We start from the raw sequence: 21,948 nt of genomic DNA, 5'->3' as shown, positions 1-21,948 counted from the left end.
GTGGCGGTAATGCACAACACAAGGTTGCTTGCCAACCGCCATTAAAGTCAAAAGAAGAAGAAGAATGCACGTGATTCGCGGTGCGTTGCAGGACAGTTGTATAAAATGGGGCCCACGAGAGCAGACGAGGACTAATGCTCCCATATGAGTTTGTTTTAACCGAGAAATGTGGTTAGATGTTGCAGGAAGGCACGACAAGTTTTTTGAAGCGTGAAAGCTTAAAGGGCGAGTGAGACGGACGGTGTCTTCCAGAGAAAACTTCCACACGGACTTGGCTTACTCAGTCCCCTAAAAATGGAGACAGTCAGCGACAATGTGCTCGACTACTCCCACATGAACCTCAACACTTTCAGCGCGGAATGGGTCAGCGACGGGAAGAAGAGGAACACCGCCCAGCTTTACCTACACTACAACCGGCTGAGTTCGCTGCCCTCGTCGGTCACCTCCTTCTCCAACCTCCAGCTGCTGGACGTCAGCAACAACGGACTGTCGACCCTAAACGAGGATATCACGCGGCTCCCCAGGCTTACGACGCTCATAGCCAAGAACAACCACCTGGACGAGCTCTCTCTGCCCAAAGGCTTCGGCTCCATGCAGCTGGAAGTGGTGAACTTCAGCGGGAATCGCTTCGAGGAGATCCCGCTCCAGTGCACCAAACTACGGCGGCTGCAGTCGCTGTCACTCGGCGGGAATAGACTGAAAACTATCCCCGCTGAGATCGAAAATCTTACGAGGTAAGTCCCCCAACCCCATTTAAAACATGAAGATATCCAGTAAAACGTGATATATGTTAATAGTTTATTCGTATCGAAATGTACACACTTTGGGTACATATAAGCGAGTTAGCTTCAAGTCCGACTGGGGATTTTCAGTGTCACATCAATGTTCACTTTGCCCACCCTCTCAACAAAAGCGGCACACATCACCATGGCAACACGGGTTGTAGAGTTTACCGGGGATAAGTGGGTCACACGGTTTACGCCACTGACACTCATAGAAAGTTCAGCTTCACGTTAGCCTGCTATGGGTCAGTGATGCGTTCAGGGTAATGGAGGCTGACAGCTTTAGCTGTTTTTTAAAGCGACTATTAGGTTCAATTTGCTGCATTTGCTCATTAATTATATTTTAACGTGCACTCTACTACTAAAACTTTGCTGACTTTATGTACTGTACATGTATTTATGTATGTATGCAAGGAAATACAAAACATACCCCTTGTTGTATACAAGAGAAGACATCAAATAGGTAAAAAAGTTGACTGGAGTGCAAAAAGCTGTCCAATCTCCCCTTTTGTTTGGATTTTGATACATACAGTCGTGGTCAAAAGTTGACATACACTTGTAAAGAACATAATGTCATGGCTGTCTTGAGTTTCCAATAATTTCTACAATTCTTATATTTTTGCAATAGAGTGATTGGAGCACATACTTGTTTGTCACAAAAGACATTCATGAAGTTTGGTTCTTTTATGAATTTATTATGGGTCTACTGAAAATGTGAGCAAATCTGCTGGGTCAAAAATATACATACAGCAATGTTAATATTTGGTTACATGTCCCTTGGCAAGTTTCACTGCAATAAGGCGCTTTTGGTAGCCATCCACAAGCTTCTGGTTGAGTTTTTGACCACTCCTCTTGACAAAATTGGTGCAGTTCAGCTAAATGTGTTGGTTCTCTGACATGGACTTGTTTCTTCAGCATTGTCCACATGTTCTCAACGGGGTTTAAGTCAGGACTTTGGGAAGGCCATTCTAAAACCTTAATTTTAGCCTGATTTAGTCATTCCTTTACCACTTTTGACGATAAGACCTTCTGGAGGAAAGTTCTGTCGTCAGATGAAACAAAAATTTAGCTGTTTGGCCACAATACCCAGCAATATATTTGGAGGAGAAAAGGTGAGGTCTTTAATCCTAGGAACACCACACCTACCGTCAAGCATGTTGGTGGTAGTATTATGCTCTTGGCCTGTTTTGCTGCCAATGGAACTGGTGCTTTACAGAGAGTAAACAGGACAATGAAAAAGGAGGATTACCTCCAAATTCTTCAGGACAACCTAAAATCATCAGCCCGGAGGTTGGGTCTTGGACTCAGTTGGGTGTTCCAACAGGACAATGACCCCAAACCCATGTAAAAAGTGGTAAAGGAATGGCTAAATCAGGCTAGAATTAAGATTTTAGAATGGCCTTCCCAAAGTCCTGACTTAAACGTGTGGACAATGCTGAAGAAACAAGTCCATGTCAGAAAACCAACAAAGTTAGCTGAACTGCACCAATTTTGTCAAAAGGAGTGGTCAAAAATTTAACCAGAAACTTGTGGATGGCTACCAAAGCGCCTTATTGCAGTGAAACTTGCCAAGGGACATGAAACCAAATATTAACATTGCTGTATGTATACTTTTGACCCAGCAGATTTGGTCACATTTTCAGTAGACTCATAATAAATTCATAAAAGAACCAAACTTCATGAATGTTTTTTGTGACCAACAAGTATGTGCTCCAATCACTCTATTACAAGAAAATAAGAGTTGTAGAAATTATTGGAAACTCAAGACAGCCATGACATTATGTTCTTTACAAGTGTATGTAAACTTTTGACCACGACTGTACATAACACAATGTAATGATACAATATTGTCCGTTGGAAATAATGCATATTGAAATCTGTTCCAGGGTCAAACTGTGGCTGTCATAATGCATTTATCACAGCACGGGCAATGTTTTAAATAACATGTTAACATTCTTAACTACTACTGTACCATGTTTAATTGACTATAAGGATGGTGATATTTCCCCGGAAGAAAATGGTCTAATACGGGGGGTGAAATATTTATACAGTACATTCAAACCTTGCTTATGACAAATTACAATTCAGACTTTTTTAACATCGCAATTATTCTGTCCTAAACTTCAGTAGTTGTTTTTTTAGTATTGCAAAGTGTTTATATAATTTTTGTAACATCAAAAACTCCTTTGGTAAGACTGCACCTCAAAGGGTCTGTTTACAACATTTACACCAACGCCTACAGGGCGCTAACTTTCCAAAGTATTTTACACATATATATCCCGCCCTCTTATGGCTTCTAAGACGTAATGACGTAACTACGTACATACGTAACACATGCACACACATTCATTTTGGGTTGAAAAATATAGACTATTCTAAAACAAATGTGTTCTGTTTAACCACCAATGGTAACATGAGTTAGCCAATGTTGTTCTTGTTATGCGTTTTGCTTTGAAAAATTTAACTAAAGAAGTTGTCTTAATGCAACTACCGTATTTTCCGGACTATAGAGCGCACCGGTATATAAGCCGCACCCACTCTAGAAGAAAAAAATATTTTTCCATATGTTAGCTGCACAGTTGTGAAATTAGTTTTTTACACAGAAATATTTTGTAAACGTCTATTTACATACCTTAATTGTTTTCAAACAGCTGATCAAACCAAACAGAAGTCATCTTCATGGATACACAAGCTACGGAAGCTAGCTCTCCAATCAGCTAAACAGACTCAATAACTTCACAGTGACATTTTGGTGAACGTACTGAGGAATTTGTGAAACTGAAAAAATACAAAAAGAATGCCATTGGAAGGTAATAATACTAACACAGACACTTGGAAATGTTTTAGCATATTAGCTAATACTAACGACACTAGCTTGATTATATTATGATAGTACGTACAAATATGCATGAACACACTCTTACAGACCTCACACATGGGTTGGTTTAGTAAGTATGAATATATTAAGTTATATTGTAAAACTTACAAATGTTGCTTGGAGTGTTGAATGGTGAATCCATATGAGTAGAAACGCTATGGACGACTAGAAAACGGACCGGCACTTGTACTTGCGGTTCAAAGCACTAACCGAATGAAATACTGTAGACCAGTGGTTTTCAGCCTTTAATTTTTTTTAGCAAGTACCACCTCCAGAAAAAAGTTTTCTCCAAGCACCACCATTGAAATACAATAGCGTAGTAGGCATTAAAAACAAGGCAGATGTTTGTCTGTTTGAATATAGGAAAATAAAACACTGTACTTTAATCAAGTGATTATTTCTTGTACCACTAGTGGTATACCTACTACACTTTGCGAATCACTGCTGTAGACACTCACCCCGCAGCACCTGCAGTGAGTGAACTTGGCCAAAAGATGGCACCATAGCACAAACAATAACACACATTTTCTGTGTCTCTGCTTGTGTTTAATGCAAACTATTGGTTGAACACAAAACATTATGGCCGTTAGCGAAGAAAAGTCAATAAATTAGCCACACCGCTTTATAAGCCGCAGGGCTCAAAGCATAGGAAAAGAGTAGCAACTTTTTAAGTCTGGGAAAATAATATCTAAAAGATCAGCTGTCTTAAATTTTGGGGTCTATATATTTTTACATGCAACCATAATAGACCAGTCATGGCTTTTCTTCCTGTCACTCACCTGGATAGATGCAGCCACATGGAAACTTGTTGGACAAAAGTATCTCATAGGTTGTTGGCAGGTTAGAAAACAGAAGGAGTTATGATGCTAATTTTAACTTCAATGATTTTAAAAAGGTGGCAAAAATAAAGGGGTTCAGCTTCTGTCTTATATTTATGTCATTGCAGTATTTTTTTGATAATCAGTGAACATGCACTGTAATTTCTTTTAATGTGCGTGTCCCATTTTTTGGCAGTGATATAAAGCCAAACCAGTTGCGCAACATCACTTGTTAATAGTTAGCAAAAACAAGTTAGTTTGTGTTTTGTATGGCAGCATCTGGATTCACTTAGCTCTTGTGTCAATGTTTTTGGCACAAGAGGACATATTTTTTTGATTACAAAACATTTTTTTTTTTTTGCTTTTTGTTTAGTTTTTTCGAAATTTGAAAGAAAACATCTGCAGTGTAAAGAAGAAAACAGTCTGGAAGGGGAAGTTATGTTGCTGACAATGACAGTATAACAATGAGCAGATTTTGAGATGTGAAACATATCAAGTACTTTTAATAGGATTCAATAGTTACGTGCATGTGTATTGTGTGTATGTGTGTACATATATATATATATATATATATATATATATATATATATATATATATATATATATATATATATATATATATATATATATATATATATATATATATATATATATATATATATATATATATATATATATATATACACACACACACACACACACACAGGCCTCAAATTTTAACTTTTTAAGGTCAAGGCCAGTGTTGCTTTAAAGGAGGGCTCATATTGTTCATGTATGAGATCTAGGGCTGGCCAAAGTAATTAAGATTATTGTTATCAATATTGAAATCATGATTACTGATTGTAAGGTAAAGCAGTGTTGGGGTGTGAACGTAATACCATCATGTAATTTATAATGTCTAATAAAAAGGCTATGGATATTTATCGATAGTTATCCATATATCCATCCATCCATATTCTACCGCTTATTCCCTTCAGGGTCGCGGGGGCGCTGGAGCCTATCTCAGCATTATCCATATATCTAAAAACAAATTAGTTTTTTTTATTCTTTAATAATATCAACTTGTCAGCTTGTTATCATTGCATGATGCCTTTATCACTATTTTTACATTTTGGATGGTGTGATTTTTTTGTAATTATTATTTTTTAAATTATTAGTTATGTACAGTAATATGTACATGTAGATGCTGTATCGGGAAAGATCCATCAATAGTTTGAGCAGAAATATGTCATATAGGACTCAACCATACACAATAAAACATTAACCAAATGCTGTGTCACATGAATGGTTTTTGATGTAATACCTTTGTGACATGAAAATAAACAAGTAATGTAAAAAAACAACATGGTGTTTACTTTTTGATATCAAAATAAAACACAAAGCAGTTTGGCTTATGAAGATGAAGTCTAATAAACAAGCTTTGTTCTTCTCCATGTATGTATGTATGTACTGTATATATGTATTATAGAACCATTTCAAAACTGGTTACAAAGGCTACTAATTTGGCTGCTGACCTATGCAGTGCCAATAACATTACACCATTTCCAGTAGTATTATGTCCAAACTATAATTAATTTACTTGCTAATTTACTGTTAATATCTGGTTACCTTCTGTTGTAACATGGTTCTATCTACACTTTTGTTAAAATGTAACAAACACTTATTCTTCTATTGTTTGGGTACGTTATATTAGGATATCAATCCAATACCAAGTAGTTACAGGGGCAGTATTGGTCATACCAGTGCTGATACTTCAAATTTTCAAAATCATACCATACAAAAACACAGGATGACATGTAACAATATTAATAAAATATTTAAATCATTTCCTACTATTGCTTGGATTAACATGACGTCACGCCCGGCTCATTAAATATGAGTGGTGGTCACTGTAGCGTCTGTTTTCAATGGGTACTAGGCGCCATTTAGCCTTTCTCAAACAAAAATGCCCTACGCTTGTGTCGTTTGACTGTACGAACCATTCAAATCGCGAAAAGGATAAACATTTCTCCAGAGTTCCTCGAGAGGTAATCAAGAAGCGCCGAAGAGTGCAAGATTTTGCGAAAGCAAACGAGAAAAGTAGCTCTTGGACATACCATTCCAGTCCCAGGGAGCAGAGTCGAAGAACGCACAAGTTCGCTGTGTTGTTAAAGGTTGTTTAATATACTTTACTTGTTTAGTATTTCCCATTGAAGTATTATCTTGATATTGTTTGTATTGACATTTTTTGATAAACAGAAACCAGAAAGTCAGGGTCAATGACACTCTGTAAGTAAAGGCACTTCTACGGCCACCCTCTTGTCTATTCTGCACACAAATATGTCATGTGACAACAGGACAAAAATCAAATATGGTGATGATTCAGTAATTGTTAGTTTGTTAAACGGATATGCAGTCACAGGTGTCAGCTGTCAGGTGCTAGTCGTCGCAGTTTTACTTTGTTTACCTGGACGCATCCTCGCAAGAGTCAAAGTAGAATCATGAAATGCAACCTTACCCGAGCAAAAACAATGCATATTTATTCATCTGGGAGAGTCTTGATACCAATTTCCTTGACCCAGCCACACACAAAAGTTGTAAACCTTCATACTTTTCCAAGTTCTCATCTGTTTTGTCGTATTGAATGAGGTTGGAGCACAAGATAGTTCGACATGTCTGGGAACTCCACGGACGGATAATCCTTTATCACTCAACAAATCTGTTTTTGATAAAGTATAGGGATTTATCCCATTGCATAGTTAGATGTTTTGCTTGTATCTGCTTTTTGCAGTAAGATCTGGACCCCTTGTGTCCTAGATAGTTTGCTTGCTGTACAACAGCCAGCTTGGCTTGGTTGACCACCACTTTTTTCACTCCCGGGACTAAGGCCACCTAACCTTATCCGTGTCCACACACAACATTGCCACCGTTTAAGACCCCCGCCCCACTCCGGTGCAACGTGACCTAGTACGCATGTGCGGAAAATGCGCACGTCATAGTCACCTCCAGTGTTGCTTTGTGTGCAAGTTCTTAAATGTAACTAATCTGAACACTATCCAGTATTGTTGTATTTCAATTAAATACAAAGCACACGCTACCTTTTTTTATCACATCCACGGGAGCTCATATTCTCGTTGTCTCTTCTTTGACAAATCGACAAAGTTTTTCGCTAAGTAGCATCACAGCTGACCCGGCCGGACATTCCAAAGTTCTCTTGCCGTCTGAGAAGTGTTGTATCCCAAATAGCTGCAATTGCTTTCTCTTAAGGTATTCATGTGTGATTTCCACAAGCGTCTGTACATGTAGAGGAAGGAGAAACACGGGCATGTCTGGATGACTCGCCTTCATATTTCCAGTGGTTAGCTCCGGTTGTTATGAAACCGCTTTATTAGGAACCTGGTTGTGGCGTGTTATTTCTGACGTCACTTCCTGTGTGGGCATGGTCTTTCTGGCGTCACTTCCTCTCCGAACTCACTTTGTTAAACGATTAATGAGTCCACACAAAGCTAGATTCAAGAAATACACGGCGCACTTACCCGTGTAAAAAATTGTCCGAGGAGGGGGACCTTATACGCTGGTTTAGTGTGGCTGAAACGGGGCTTAGGCTAAATAATTATTTGTTTAAGGGGTTAAACGACTTAGAGTAGACGTGGCCTAAGTCACGTGACAGAATACAAGCAATCGCTCTGATTTAAAGGGGAAAATCACTTTTTTTTTTTGCCTATCATTCACAATCTTTATGAGAGACAACAAGACAAAAGGTTTGGTTTTTTTGCATTCTAACTTGTAAAAATCTGCTTGTTCTTGATGGCTAGCAATGCAGCTAATGGGAGCAATCAATTCTACCTCTAAATCACTTTAAAAATCTATTAAAAAAAACATCAATAATACTTCATTTATGTTCCGTAACCTGTATAATAACCAAGCTGTCACGACATTGTTATTGTAAGAGCTAACACTGAGGAACTCTTTTTCTAGCATAGTAACACATTGGCATGCTTCGGTATTAGCCGTCAAAGCTAAATACGGAAAGAAATAAGCTAGCTTCTGTGTCAACACAAATCGCTTTTAAGTTTGTAATGCACAACAATGCGATAGGACACCAATCAGTACTGACTGAAAAACATGAACAATCATTACAGTATCTGTAAAGTATTAGCCCACATTTCAATGTTTTGCTTGTACACAGATGGCTCGACAGTGTATGTAGTTGTAATAACAAGCATGATGTGTTGCATGTACCAGGATCAGTATACAGTGACTCACTTGATGGACAGTTTTGCGGTTGTGGTCCAGCTGACAGAGGACGTTTTTTCCGGTTTAGTTTGGGTAAGCACTTTATTTATGTCGAAATAGCTCCAAGTTCCACATTTACACAACACAGTCAAGTCACTCCGGCCTCAGTGTCCGGCCGGTGTCTCAGTTCATCCTCAGTATATTCAGCTTAAGAAAGATAAGGTTGTGAATCATCATTTGTCCAAAAGTAGTCGGCTTCGTTGTTTGTTATCAAGTCTGCCATGAGTAGACTTTTACGAGATCTCGCAAATCCGTGCATGATCATGTAATAAAGTAATTGAAATGACATTGAAACTAACTAGCACAATTCTAAGTTTGTTGGCATTATTTGCCATGAAAGTGTAGATGTAGCTAAGGCTGAAACGACGCGTCGACGTAGTCGACGTCATCGGTTACGTAAATACGTCGACGCGTCGCATATTTATGTCACACTACCGTCATGGCGGAGCGCAAAGCAGACGGTGCGAGCGAGGGGGAAAAAGCACGGCAAAAGTGGTCAAAAGTGTGGGAGTATTTCAATACACGGCCTAATAATGTTGTTGTATGAACACTGTGTCGAGCGGAAATGGCCTATCATAGCAGCACAACTGCTATGAACGAACATTTGAAAAGAAAACCATCAACCAGTCAATCGTCCGCGTGAGCATACGTTGTCATCATTACACAAAAACATGAATGTGTCACATTCACATTGACGTCCCACTGGGGTGAGTTTTCCTTGCCCGTATGTGGGCTCTGTACCGAGGATGTCGTTGTGGCTTGTACAGCCCTTTGAGACACTTGTGATTTAGGGCTATATAAATAAACATTGATTGATTGATTGATTTGTATCTGCTAGGGGTGTAACGGTCGGGGGCTTTCGGTTCGGTACGAGGGTGTACCGAACGAGTTTCTAAGCTAAAGCTAAAGTCTTAACAAGCTGCTTTGCTCCTTCTGCCTCTGTCTCAGCACGCAGCATTGTCCCACCCACACAACCATCTGATTGGTACACAGAAAGCGCTAACAGCCAATCAGCAGTGCGTATTCAGAGCGCATGTAGTCAGCGCTTCAGTGTGGAGCAGATAGGTGTTTAGCAGGTGAGCATCAGGCAGCGGACTCTCCCCAAATGATAATAAACACCTCCCAGTCAACTACTAGCAACATCACTATGAGCCCGTTGACCTAGAAATATAAACTGCAGCTCAGCTCACTCGCAGTCCTGGCTTGAGGTGAAGGCTAATTACCTCTCAGTTCCAGCCACATCGACCCCTTCTGAGCGCCTATTTTCAGCTGCTGGGAATATTGTAAACAAGAAAAGAACCAGAGCATGTAGACATGCTAACCTTTCTTCATTAAAACTGTTAGTCACTCACTGGAATGAGTAGAATTGGTTATTGTGTACTGTGTTGGACTGGATGTTTATTTTGCACATTTTAAAAGCAATACTTAATGTTTACAGTGCTCCAGAATATTTAGATTGGCACTTTTTTGTATTGGCTGTTTATCTTTATTTTTGCACATTTTAGCATATAAGCAATACTTTCACTTTTGTTGAAATGTTTACACTGTTGTTACAGAATATTTCGTTTTGCACTTTTTTGTATTGTATGTTTATCTTTATTTTTGTACATTTTAAAGCAAAATAAGCAATACTTTTACTTTTGAAATGCTTATACTATTGCGGAATATTAAGATTTGCACTGGATGTTTACTTTTATATTTGCACATTAAAAAGCAAATAAGCTACTTTTAATTTTGTTAAAAGTTTTAAATGTTTACATTGTTACAGAATATTTTGTCATGTTGTTGTCAATGTTGACTGAGTGGCCATACTTTTTTTTTGTTGTAAATAAAAGCCATGCCTTTTGAAAAAACTGGCCTACATTTATTTTTTCATCTTCATTTTAAATAAAAAAAAAAAATCGATAAAAGGAAAAATAATCTATAGATTAATCGAAAAAATAATCTATAGATTAACCGATTAATAGAAAAAATAATCTATAGATTAATCGATAGAAAAATAATCGTTAGCTGCAGCCTTAGATGTAGCGATGACTGATGATCTACATACAGGTGAGAATAATCAATTACATTTGTCATATGCATGTTTGCCCTGGCACACCATTATCATCATTTCATGACCGAAGCAAAAAACGCTTTACACTTTTATACTGAAATAAATACACCTACAACTTATTAAATGAAAATATAGAAAAAAAATACCGGCAGCGGTAAAGTTTTGATCCATGAAGGAAAGAAGAAATTGAATGAATGTTTATAACTGAATACATTTACATATGCATAAAAAGTTGTTTTCTTTTTTATTATTTGTTTAATTAATTAACGTTTGACAACCTTTTTCCAAAACACAATATAGAATGTGAGTTATGAAAGGATAATGCATACATTTATCATGTTTTCAAAACGGTTACAAAAAAGTGGGACCCCATTTTGAAAATTCCTAGCGCCAACGCTGCTTTGGCAAGTTGACTTCATGTCCGTCCTTGCCCATTAGGAGGTTTCAAAGTGTAAAATACGATCCGCCTTGAAGACTAATTATTTTATTTCAAATTGGATAATTTAAAATAGAGAGACAAAGATTGTGGATGCCTGAAAAGAGGGCTCACTGTGTTCAATTAGTTCTACTGTTAAATAAACACGCTCAGGTGCTGAGAGCCATACAGAGAGTGAGACATCTTTCTTCCTGTTTGAAGCAAGAGACGAAGAAAACAAACACACACGGACGTAGCAGTTTGTCGATGCCACTTCATTTAATTTATTGCTCCATTAATTGATTATCAGTCACCATCCACACCTTTTTCCAAGAAGCAAGTGGTGTTTTATTACATTCTGACTGCCTCCACTGCAGCACACACACACTTGCTGCTTCCGGTAAACACTTTTGATCGTGCCGCCCAAGCCTGTACAATAACTCACTACATGCGGAGACAACTGGTTTCCACTTGAATAATCTCTGTTTTAATATGATTTTCCAAAAGCCAAACACAATCAAATGAAGGCGTTAAGATGTTTTGGTGCCACGCAAGTTCATACAATAATGTGGTTTTCCTGAGTGCACCACATGGCAAATAATCGACAATATAGAATACCTTGGCTGTAGGGTGCTAAGTAGATACTTTCACTTCTGCGTGATTCATTTGTTCTCCAGATAAGATGACACGACCTCATCTTTTGACCCAGAAGACACGAGTACTGAATGCTCGGTCTGACAAATCGATAAACCGTCGTAAAAAGGCAACTTAGCCCCGAGGAGATCGACTTTTACGATTTCAAAATGAACCACTTAACCAGAAGCAAGCCCTGCTTTCATGTTATTGACAATCTTCCGTCCATGTTTGTCTGCACCACTGACTTTTATATCATCTCTTATCAAGACTTATAACAGTAGTGCATCTCTGTGAATCATGTTGGGTGAAAGCTCAAAACTCCACGTCTTACCCACTTTATTAAGGTCAATTACATTTATTGTACGGGTCAATGAGGACAATTCACGAACGGCAAAGCCACAATTCCCTCAAGTCACTGGGGTCAAACTATTTTTTTTTTTTTACAGCACAGCGCTTGCTTACTGGCTCCTCTTCTGTTAGAAGATAAGGGTCCATCGTCCCTAAGAATGATGTGCTCTGTAGTGACTGTACAAGCCAATACGAGCTTTGAAGTTTCTGCCGCATATGGGACATGTACCGTATTTTTCGAACTATAAGTCACAGTTTTTTTTCATAGTCTGGCCGGGGGTGCGACTTATACTCAGGAGCGACTTATGTGTTAACACATTACCTCAAAATATCAAATAATATTATTTATCTCATTCACGTAAGAGACTAGACGTATAAGATTTCATGGGATTTAGCGATTAGGAGTGACAGATTATTTGGTAAACGTATAGCATGTTCTATATGTTATAGTTATTTGAATGACTCTTACCATAATATGTTACGTTAACATACCAGGCACGTTCTCAGTTGGTTATTTATGCCTCATATAACGTACACTTATTCAGCCTGTTGTTCACTATGCTTTATTTATTTTAAATTGCCTTTCAAATGTCTATTCTTGGTGTTGGCTTTTATCAAATAAATTTCCCCCAAAAATGCGACTTATACTCCAGTGCGACTTATATATGTTTTTTTCCTTCTTTATTATGCATTTTCGGTCGGTGCGACTTATACTCCGAAAAATACAGTAGTATTTTAAGGGTCCATTAATATTTTTCCTAAAAATAACTAATATTTGAGTTTTGAAAAGCTTTTTTTTCTTCCAAGAAAAATATAGTGTAATTAAAAAGTACTTATCATCCATCCATCCATTTTCTACTGCTTGTCCCTCTTTGGAGTCGCGGGGGTTCGCTGGAGCCTATCTCAGCTGCATTCGGGCGGTACGTGGGGTACACCCTGGACAAGTCGCCACCTCATCGCTGGGCCAACACAGATAGACTTTAAATAAAAATACCAAAAAGTTGAAAATTAACATCACAATTCTCTTGCCTCTTCTAGTTTGGAGATTTTGTATCTGGGTGGAAACTTCATCACCAACATTCCTCCAGAAGTTGCCAATCTGCCTTACCTGAGCTACTTGGTGTTGTGTGACAACCGCATCCAGAGTGTCCCACCACAGCTCACCAGGTAGTAATGGGCCTTCATCATCATCATCATCATCATCGCCTCACACTGACGCCATTTTCTCTTTCTCAGGCTCCACTCGCTGCGCTCCCTCAGCCTCCACAACAACCTGCTCACTTACCTGCCCAGGGAGATCCTCAGCCTGGTGCACTTGCAGGAGCTCAGTCTCCGCGGCAACCCGCTGGTGGTGCGCTTCGTCAAGGAGATGACCTACGACCCCCCCTCGCTGCTGGAACTGGCGGGGCGCACCATCAAGAGCAGGAATATGTCGTACTCGCCACGAGACCTTCCTTCCAACCTGCTGCACTACTTGGAACTGGCCAGCAAGTGTCCCAACCCCAAATGTGCCGGTAAGGATGACACCGTCGTGTTCCTTTCCTCCTCACTAACACAATTAGTCCCTTCCAGTGTCAAACTGTTCACTTCAGAACACTTGCCAACTCTACAGGCAATGTTCTTACCTTTCAGCTATTTTTAATCACGTAATAAGACATTCGCCAGGCATCTGCCAATAGTGCTGCTTTTAAGCACCTACAGCAAAAACACAAATTAAAGATCCTCTATTACAGGAGCAGTTCTGTTTTTAAGCATCTACTGCAAAAATAACTAATGAAAGGTCATCTGTATGACAGGAACACTGCTGTTTTTAAGCATCTACTGCAAAAACAACACACTTGCAAAAGATCATCTGTATGACAGGTACACTTTTTTTAAGCATCTACTGCAAAAAAAACTAATGAAAGATCATCTGTATGACAGGAACACTGCTGTTTTTAAGCATCTACTGCAAAAACAACTAATGAAAGATCATCGGTATGACAGGAACACTGCTGTTTTTAAGCATCTACTGCAAAAACAACACACATGTGCAATGTAATCTGTGTGACAGGAACACTGCTGTTTTTAAGCATCTACTGCAAAAACAACTAATGAAAGATCATCGGTATGACAGGAACACTGCTGTTTTTAAGCATCTACTGCAAAAACAAAAAAACTTGTCAAATATCATCTGTATGACAGGAGCACTCTGTTTTTAAGCATCTACTGCAAAAATAACTAATGAAAGATCATCTGTATGACAGGAACACTGCTGTTTTTAAGCATCTACTGCAAAAACAACACACTTGCAAAAGATCATCTGTATGACAGGTACACTTTTTTTAAGCATCTACTGCAAAAAAAACTAATGAAAGATCATCTGTATGACAGGAACACTGCTGTTTTTAAGCATCTACTGCAAAAACAACACACATGTGAAATGTAATCCGTGTGACAGGAACACTGCTGTTTTTAAGCATCTACTGCAAAAACAACTAATGAAAGATCATCGGTATGACAGGAACACTGCTGTTTTTAAGCATCTACTGCAAAAACAAAAAACATGTCCAAGATCTGTGTGACAGGAACACTCTGTTTTTAAGTATCTACTGCAAAAACAACACACTGGTCAAACATCATCTGTATGACAGGAACACTGCTGTTTTTAAGCATCTACTGCAAAAAAACAACTTGTCAAATATCATCTGTATGACAGGAGCACTCTGTTTTTAAGCATCCACTGCAAAAACAACTAATGAAAGACCATCCGTATGACAGGAACACTGCTGTTTTTAAGCATCTACTGCAAAAACAAAAAACATGTCCAAGATCATCTGTGTGACAGGAACACTCTGTTTTTAAGTATCTACTGCAAAAACAACACACTGGTCAAACATCATCTGTATGACAGGAGCACTCTGGTGTTTCTGCAATCAAAGATCATCTGTATGACAAAATTGCTCTTCTGCTTTTAAGCACCTACTGCAAAAACACAAATCAAAGATCCTCTATGACAGGAGCAGTGCTTTTTTGATCCTCTACTGCAAAAACAACTAATCAAAGATCATCTGTATGACAAAAGTGCTCTGCTGCTTTTAAGCCTTTACTGCAAAAACACAAATCAAAGATCCTCTATTACAGGACCAGTGCTTTTTTAAGCATCTCCTGCAAAAACAACTAATCAAAGATCATCTGTATAACAGGCACAATAAATGGGTTATACTTGTATAGCACTTTTCTACCTTCAACGTTGCTGTTTTTAAGCATCTACTGCAAAACCAACAAACGTGTCAAAGATAATCTGTATGACAGAAGCACTCTGCTGTTTCAAGCATCTACTGCAAAAACACCAATCAAAGATCATCTGTATGACAAAAGTGCTCTTCTGCTTTTGAGAACCTACTGCAAAAAAAAACACTAATCAAATATCCTCTATGACAGGAGCAGTGCTTTTTTAAAGCAACTACTGCAAAAACAGCTAATCAAAGATCATCTGTATGACCGAAACACTGCTGTTTTAAGCATCTACTGCAAAAACACCACTCAAAGATCATCTGCATGACAAAAGTGCTCTTCTTCTTTGAAGTACCTAGTGCAAAAAAAAACCATACAAATCAATATCAAAGATCTTCTATGACAGGAGCAATGCTATTTTTAAGGACCTACTGAAAAAACACCAGTCAGATCTGTTACAACCGAATTGCTCAGCTGTTTTTGCACATGTGCTGTACAAAAACGCTAACCAAAGATTCTCTATATGAATCTTTGAATCTGCCACAAACATTTTAGTCGCTCCCAAGTTTTGACTGAACTTGCCGCCACTGACCTAGTGGATTACAACTCCACATAAATGTTTAGCTATTTCTTTAGCTTCTAGATCCCAGAATGTGTTGATTATATAAAACAAGAAACGGAACTTACTAGGGGTGTGGGAAAAAAATCCATTCGAATTCAAATCGCGATTCTCACGTTGTACGATTCAGTATCGATTCTCATTTTTCTAAAATGGATTAAAAAAAAAAAAAAAAAATTTATTAATCAATCCAACAAAACAATACACAGCAATACCATAACAATGCAATCCAATTCCAAAACCAAACCCGACCCAGCAACACTCAGAACAGCAATAAACAGAGCAATTGAGAGGAGACACAAACACGACACAGAACATTCCAAAAGTAGTGAAACAAAAATGAATATTATCAACAACAGTATCAATATTAGTAACAATTTCAACATAGCAGTGATTAAAAATCCCTGATTGACATTTTCATTAGACATTTATAAAAATAAATAAAAATGAACAATAGTGTCACAGTGGCTTACACTTGCATCGCATCTCATAAGCTTGACAACACACTGTCCAATATTTTCACAAAGATAAAATAAGTCATATTATTGGTTCATTTAATAGTTAAAACACATTTACATTATTGCAATCAGTTGATAAAACATTGTCCTTTACAATTATAAAAGATTTTTACAAAAATCTACTACTCTGCTTGCATGTCAGCAGACTGGGGTAGATCCTGCTGAAATCCTATGTATTGAATGAATAGAGAATCCTTTTGAATCGGGAAAATATCGTTTTTGAATGGAGAATTGCGGTGAATAGAAAAAAAAAATCGATTTATAATCGAATCGTGACCCCAAGAATCGATATTCAATCGAATCGTGGGACACCCAAAGATTCGCAGCCCTCGAACTTACCATCATGTAGAAAAGTAAAACACTCGTCCTGGCTGCTCAGGGCAATATGGTGACCCTAAAAAAATAAAACCAAGGAAAACAGTTTAGTCTTTATGTGAAGCGACTCGCCTACCAAGTTGGTGCTTTTGCAACTGGACATTAAAGGTAATATTAAGGTCTTTTTTTGTACACAAAATGTTTAAAAAAGTGTTTGACTGTGGCAGCTTGACTCTGGAACAGACCATTTCTACTGTAAATCCCTCCATTGTGATGTCATGTGTTCCTGTCACATGACCTTTCTCTGTGCTTCTCTGCAGGCGTGTACTTCGACTCGTGCGTACGCCACATAAAATTTGTGGACTTCTGCGGCAAGTACCGGCTGCCCCTCATGCACTACCTGTGCTCCCCGGAGTGCACCACGTCGCCGTGCAGCTCCAACCCTCAGAGCGACGCCGAGTCGGAGGAGGAGAACAGCGTGCCCGCCGACCGCCTGCAGAGGGTGCTGCTGGGCTAGCGGCTACAAGTGAACTCCTTTTTTTTTTTTTGTTTGTTTTTTTAAAGAATCACTCTCCAAGTCACCAAACGGACTCGTTTCTCAATGAGGTTCAATACCGGACGCGACCTGCAGGAAGTGGATGTGAGGACACATGTTTATGTTCAGGGATACACTCTATTTTACTTAACTTCCTAAAACGCCGTTTATATTTTTTCAAGATGACCTTAGCTAAAAAAAAATTGTTTTTGTTATACTATCTTAGACAAGTTTTAGACGTGAGAATGTTAAATGTTACAGTGGCAACTAAAGGAGAATAACATCCTAATAATGTCTTTCAATGCATCCTGAAATGTGATGAAGATTACCTGCAATTGTTTTGTTATCGGAAAGCTATATCATGTGTTTTAATAAGTACTTTAATACAGGGTTCCCCAACCTTTTTTCCACCAGGGACCGATTTAATGTTTAATAGATTATTTTTACGGACCGTCTTTCTACGTGTGGCAGATAAAAACGGCAAAAAATTTGCATGAAAAATTAGCCTTTGGCTGCAATCTGACATATTAACATTTTATATGTCCATTAATGTGCATTGTCACATGTACTATAACAAAGGAGTTGTAATATCAGAATCAGAATAGTTTTTATTGCCATTGTTTGGGAACGGGTTCACAAACTAGGAATTTTTCTTGGCGCTATCGTGCAACATAAAACACATAACACAGATTTGGTAGTAAAAAGAGCTGTAACGGAGCTATCAGATCTTATTATTGTTCATGTGCCTGATGGCCGAGGGGAAAAAACTGTTCAGGTGGCGGGAGGTGTGGGTCTGGATGGACCGTAGTCTCCTGCCTGAGGGGAGGGGGGAGAATAGTTTGTGTCCAATATAATAATATACATCTATTAACAAGCTTATTGGTGTGTTTAGCGGGACAGGTGGAAGTTAAGTCAGAGAAAATGCGGTACTTTATAAATGAATTATTGTTTCTGCGTCACGGACCGGAACCGGTCCCCTGACCGGTGCTTGGGGACCACTGCTTTAATACGCATTTGAATTAGCTTGCACTTAAACTGAAAATGTATTACTTTCATTTGTGTGTGATCACACATAATAAAGATTTATATAATTTATACATTCTATATTTTGTCTTGACTGTTGATTTAAATTCAAAATAAAATGTGAGTTTTGGAAAGTTCCGTGGTTGCTTTTATGTGTTTGTATTTGACGTCTCAAAGTTAGGGGGAAAAAAAACTTGCCCAAAAATCGTTCAATTAAAAGCCAATCAAAAGTTTCATTTGAGTGCTTCACTTAACTATTTTCTTGAATTTTTAAAGCTTTAGACCGTAAATCTTTTAAATAAACACCTGTAGCCGATCAAATGGCTGCATGGTCACTAGGTGGGCGGACTACAAGCTAAAGAATCAGCACAATTTCTGAAGGATCAAATGGGACGGAAACAAATTAATACATTTAAAAAAAATAATTACTCAAATGTCATTAAATACAATTATAATTAAAAATTGTGTGAATAAATGCTCCATTAATTTTTAAATAAATTCGCCATGAAATAATTGAATGGGTAATTTATCAAAATAGGAATTAAATACATAAATGTGTGATTAAATGTATTTGTAAAATAAATATACCGTTAGAAGTTGAATGCGTAATTAATTGACATTTAAATACATTACAATTAAATACATGTTTGATTAGGTGTGCCAATAATTTGTCAAATGTGAGGAAATAATTTGTGTAAATAATTGAAATGAAAATTAAATACATAAATGTGTGACTAAATGTGCCATTAATTTGTCAAATAAAGAGGTCATGAAATAATTTGTATACCGTATTTTTCGGACTATAAATCGCTCCGGAGTATAAGTCGCACCGGCCGAAAATGCATAATAAAGAAGGAAAAAAACATATAAGTCGCACTGAAGTATAAGTCGCATTTTTGGGGGAAATTTATTTGATAAAACCCAACACCAAGAATAGACATTTGAAAGGCAATTTAAAATAAATAAATCAATCAATCAATCAATGTTTATTTATATAGCCCTAAATCACAAGTGTCTCAAAGGGCTGCACAAGCCACGACATCCTCGGTACAGAGCCCACATAAAATAAAGAATAGTGAACAACAGGCTGAATAAGTGTACGTTATATGAGGCATAAATAACCAACTGAGAACGTGCCTGGTATGTTAACGTAACATATTATGGTAAGAGTCATTCAAATAACTATAACATACAGAACATGCTATACGTTTACCAAACAATCTGTCACTCCTAATCGCTAAATCCCATGAAATCTTATTCGTCTAGTCTCTTACGTGAATGAGCTACAAAATATTATTTGATATTTTACGGTAATGTGTTAATAATTTCACACAAGTCGCTCCTGAGTATAAGTCGCACCCCCGGCCAAACTATGAAAAAAACTGACTTGTAGTCCGAAAAATACGGTACATAACTGTGAATAAATGTGCTATTCATTTGTTAAATATTCTATTAAATAATTCAATGTTTAATTAATTTAAATTAGAATTAAATACATAAATGAATAGGCCATTACATAATGCAATGTTTAATTCATTGAAATTGGAATTAATTACATAAATGTGTCAATATTAAAAAAAATACACCATTAAATAAATTAATGGTTAATTAATTGCAATGGGAATGAAATGTATGTCTGATTAAATGTTCTAATAATTTGTCGAAGAAACATGCCATTAAATAATCGAATGTAATTGAAATCGGAATGTTAGATTAAATGAGCAAATTTGTAAAATAAATGAAAACATAATGAATCACTTTAATATATAACTAATTAAAATGGGAACGAAATACCCAACAGTGTGATTACATGTTCTATTTGTCAAACACAAACCCTTACTTTTACGTTCTACACATTCAGGTTTAGGTTCATTAACGTTTTGGATTGAGCGAGAGCACTGTAGTTGTTCAATAATAAGATCAATCCTCAAAAATACAACTTGCCTAATAATTGTGCACACAGTGTATAGCCATCCATCTTCTACTGCTTATCCCTTTCGGGGTCGCTGGAGCCTATCTCAGCCGCAATCGGGCGGAAGGCGGGGTACACCCTGGACAAGTGGCCACCTCATCGCAGGGCCAACACAGATAGACAGACAACATTCACACACTAGGGCCAATTTAGTGTTGCCAATCAACCTATCCGCAGGTGCATGTCTTTGGAGGTGGGAGGAAGCCCACGCAGTCACGGGGAGAACATGCAAACTCCACACAGAAAGATCCCGAGCCCAGGATCGAACCCTTGACCTTCATATTGTGAGGCACACGCACTAACCCCTCTTCCACCGTGCTGCCCACACAGTGTATATAATGCATTTTCATGCCTTGACTGCTTATTTTGGTGACCAAATTGCTTGTTCTTGTGTGTTGAACCAACTCCAACTTCTCTTTAACTTTTGGATTAAATTAGTTTGAATTTGCATATGAATTACTTTTATATATAAAAGCCGCCCCCCCTCCAACTAGTTTTAGCCTACTTTCCCTTTTCTGCATTTTCTTTACTTTTCAGTGTCTTTGCAGGGGGTTCTTTCTTTTTGTTCCTAAATTATTTTTCACTCCCCAGAAAAGACACAATTCCACCAAACAAAAGATTTAAACCTAAAACAAAAATATTGTAAAATATGTGTTAGGTAAATACATTTTTTTTCTCTCATATTGCAGTTGAAATTGCCCCCGACCGTACATGAATGAGTCTATCCCACGTGACAAGCGGTGAATTCACATTGCACACGCTCAGCTGAGCCTTTACACATGACAGCCAGCATGAGTCCAGACAATTAAGACTTTGAAGGCGGCAAAGTTACTGTGCTGCTTATCCTTCAAAATGTGTGCAGTAGGCGGGAAGAAGAACGTGCTGCAACTTATTTTTTGCTAGTCTTTGTTGGCGCACATACTGGTTCCACATTCTAACAGACCAAACATATAGCAAAGTGTGTTAATAGGAAAATATTGTATACTTTTTTTAATATTAGACATGTAGCTACTGCTAATTTGGCAAACAATTGAGTATTAGGGTTACACAAAAAAGATAAAAAACTAAAGTAGAACTATAAGAAAGAAAAAGTTGCAATGTTACCTGGATAAAGTCAAGGAAAATACAGCACTAAGCATTCAGCTATTATTATTTTAATATTCATTGACAGTCATATTGAAGCAAAGGGCATTTTTTTTACATTTTAAAATGGCACATTTTTGGACAATAAAATAAAAAGTCAGATTTTTTTTCTACAGTCATGTTGTGAGGAATAATATTTCCTCACAAACTCAAATATTTTCTAAGTTTGAATTGTCAAAAATATATTGTTTTTTAACATTTAAGTCACAATGTTGAAAGATAAAATATTTTTCAGTCAAACTGTTGGTCCATTGAAAATCGAAACTCTAAATTGGTTCGACAGTGAAGGAAGTCACAATAAATACTGGGAAAAAATATCAATTTTTTTACATTCATAATGTGAAGAATAATTTATATTTTCAAAAGCTTCGATTTTTCTGGGACAGAAACACTTTTGCA

General features: G+C 37.6%; 1 protein-coding gene and 1 long non-coding RNA gene across 2 annotated transcripts in view; one reads left to right on the top strand and one right to left on the bottom strand.

Annotated features, from left to right (window-relative positions):
- Nucleotides 1–62: 62 nt before the first annotated feature.
- Nucleotides 63–17,434, top strand: LOC133664434 (leucine-rich repeat-containing protein 58-like). The gene is made up of 4 exons (XM_062069057.1): nucleotides 63–734; nucleotides 13,247–13,375; nucleotides 13,445–13,722; nucleotides 17,197–17,434. The coding sequence occupies exons 1-4, from the start codon at nucleotides 295–297 to the stop codon at nucleotides 17,391–17,393; spliced, it is 1,044 nt and encodes a 347-aa protein (XP_061925041.1). The 5' UTR covers nucleotides 63–294; the 3' UTR covers nucleotides 17,394–17,434.
- The window catches only part of LOC133664435 (uncharacterized), a 35,826-nt gene continuing 30,097 nt past the window's right edge, over nucleotides 16,220–21,948 (bottom strand). The window contains exon 5 of the long non-coding RNA XR_009828583.1: nucleotides 16,220–16,955. This is a non-coding gene — a long non-coding RNA (uncharacterized LOC133664435). The remainder of the gene's footprint in view (nucleotides 16,956–21,948) is intronic.

This window comes from Entelurus aequoreus, linkage group LG14, assembly GCF_033978785.1.
Source record: "Entelurus aequoreus isolate RoL-2023_Sb linkage group LG14, RoL_Eaeq_v1.1, whole genome shotgun sequence".
Taxonomy (NCBI): Eukaryota; Metazoa; Chordata; class Actinopteri; order Syngnathiformes; family Syngnathidae; genus Entelurus; species Entelurus aequoreus.
The sequence above is the reverse complement of the archived record's forward strand: the minus strand, read 5'-3'. Positions and strand labels throughout refer to the sequence as shown.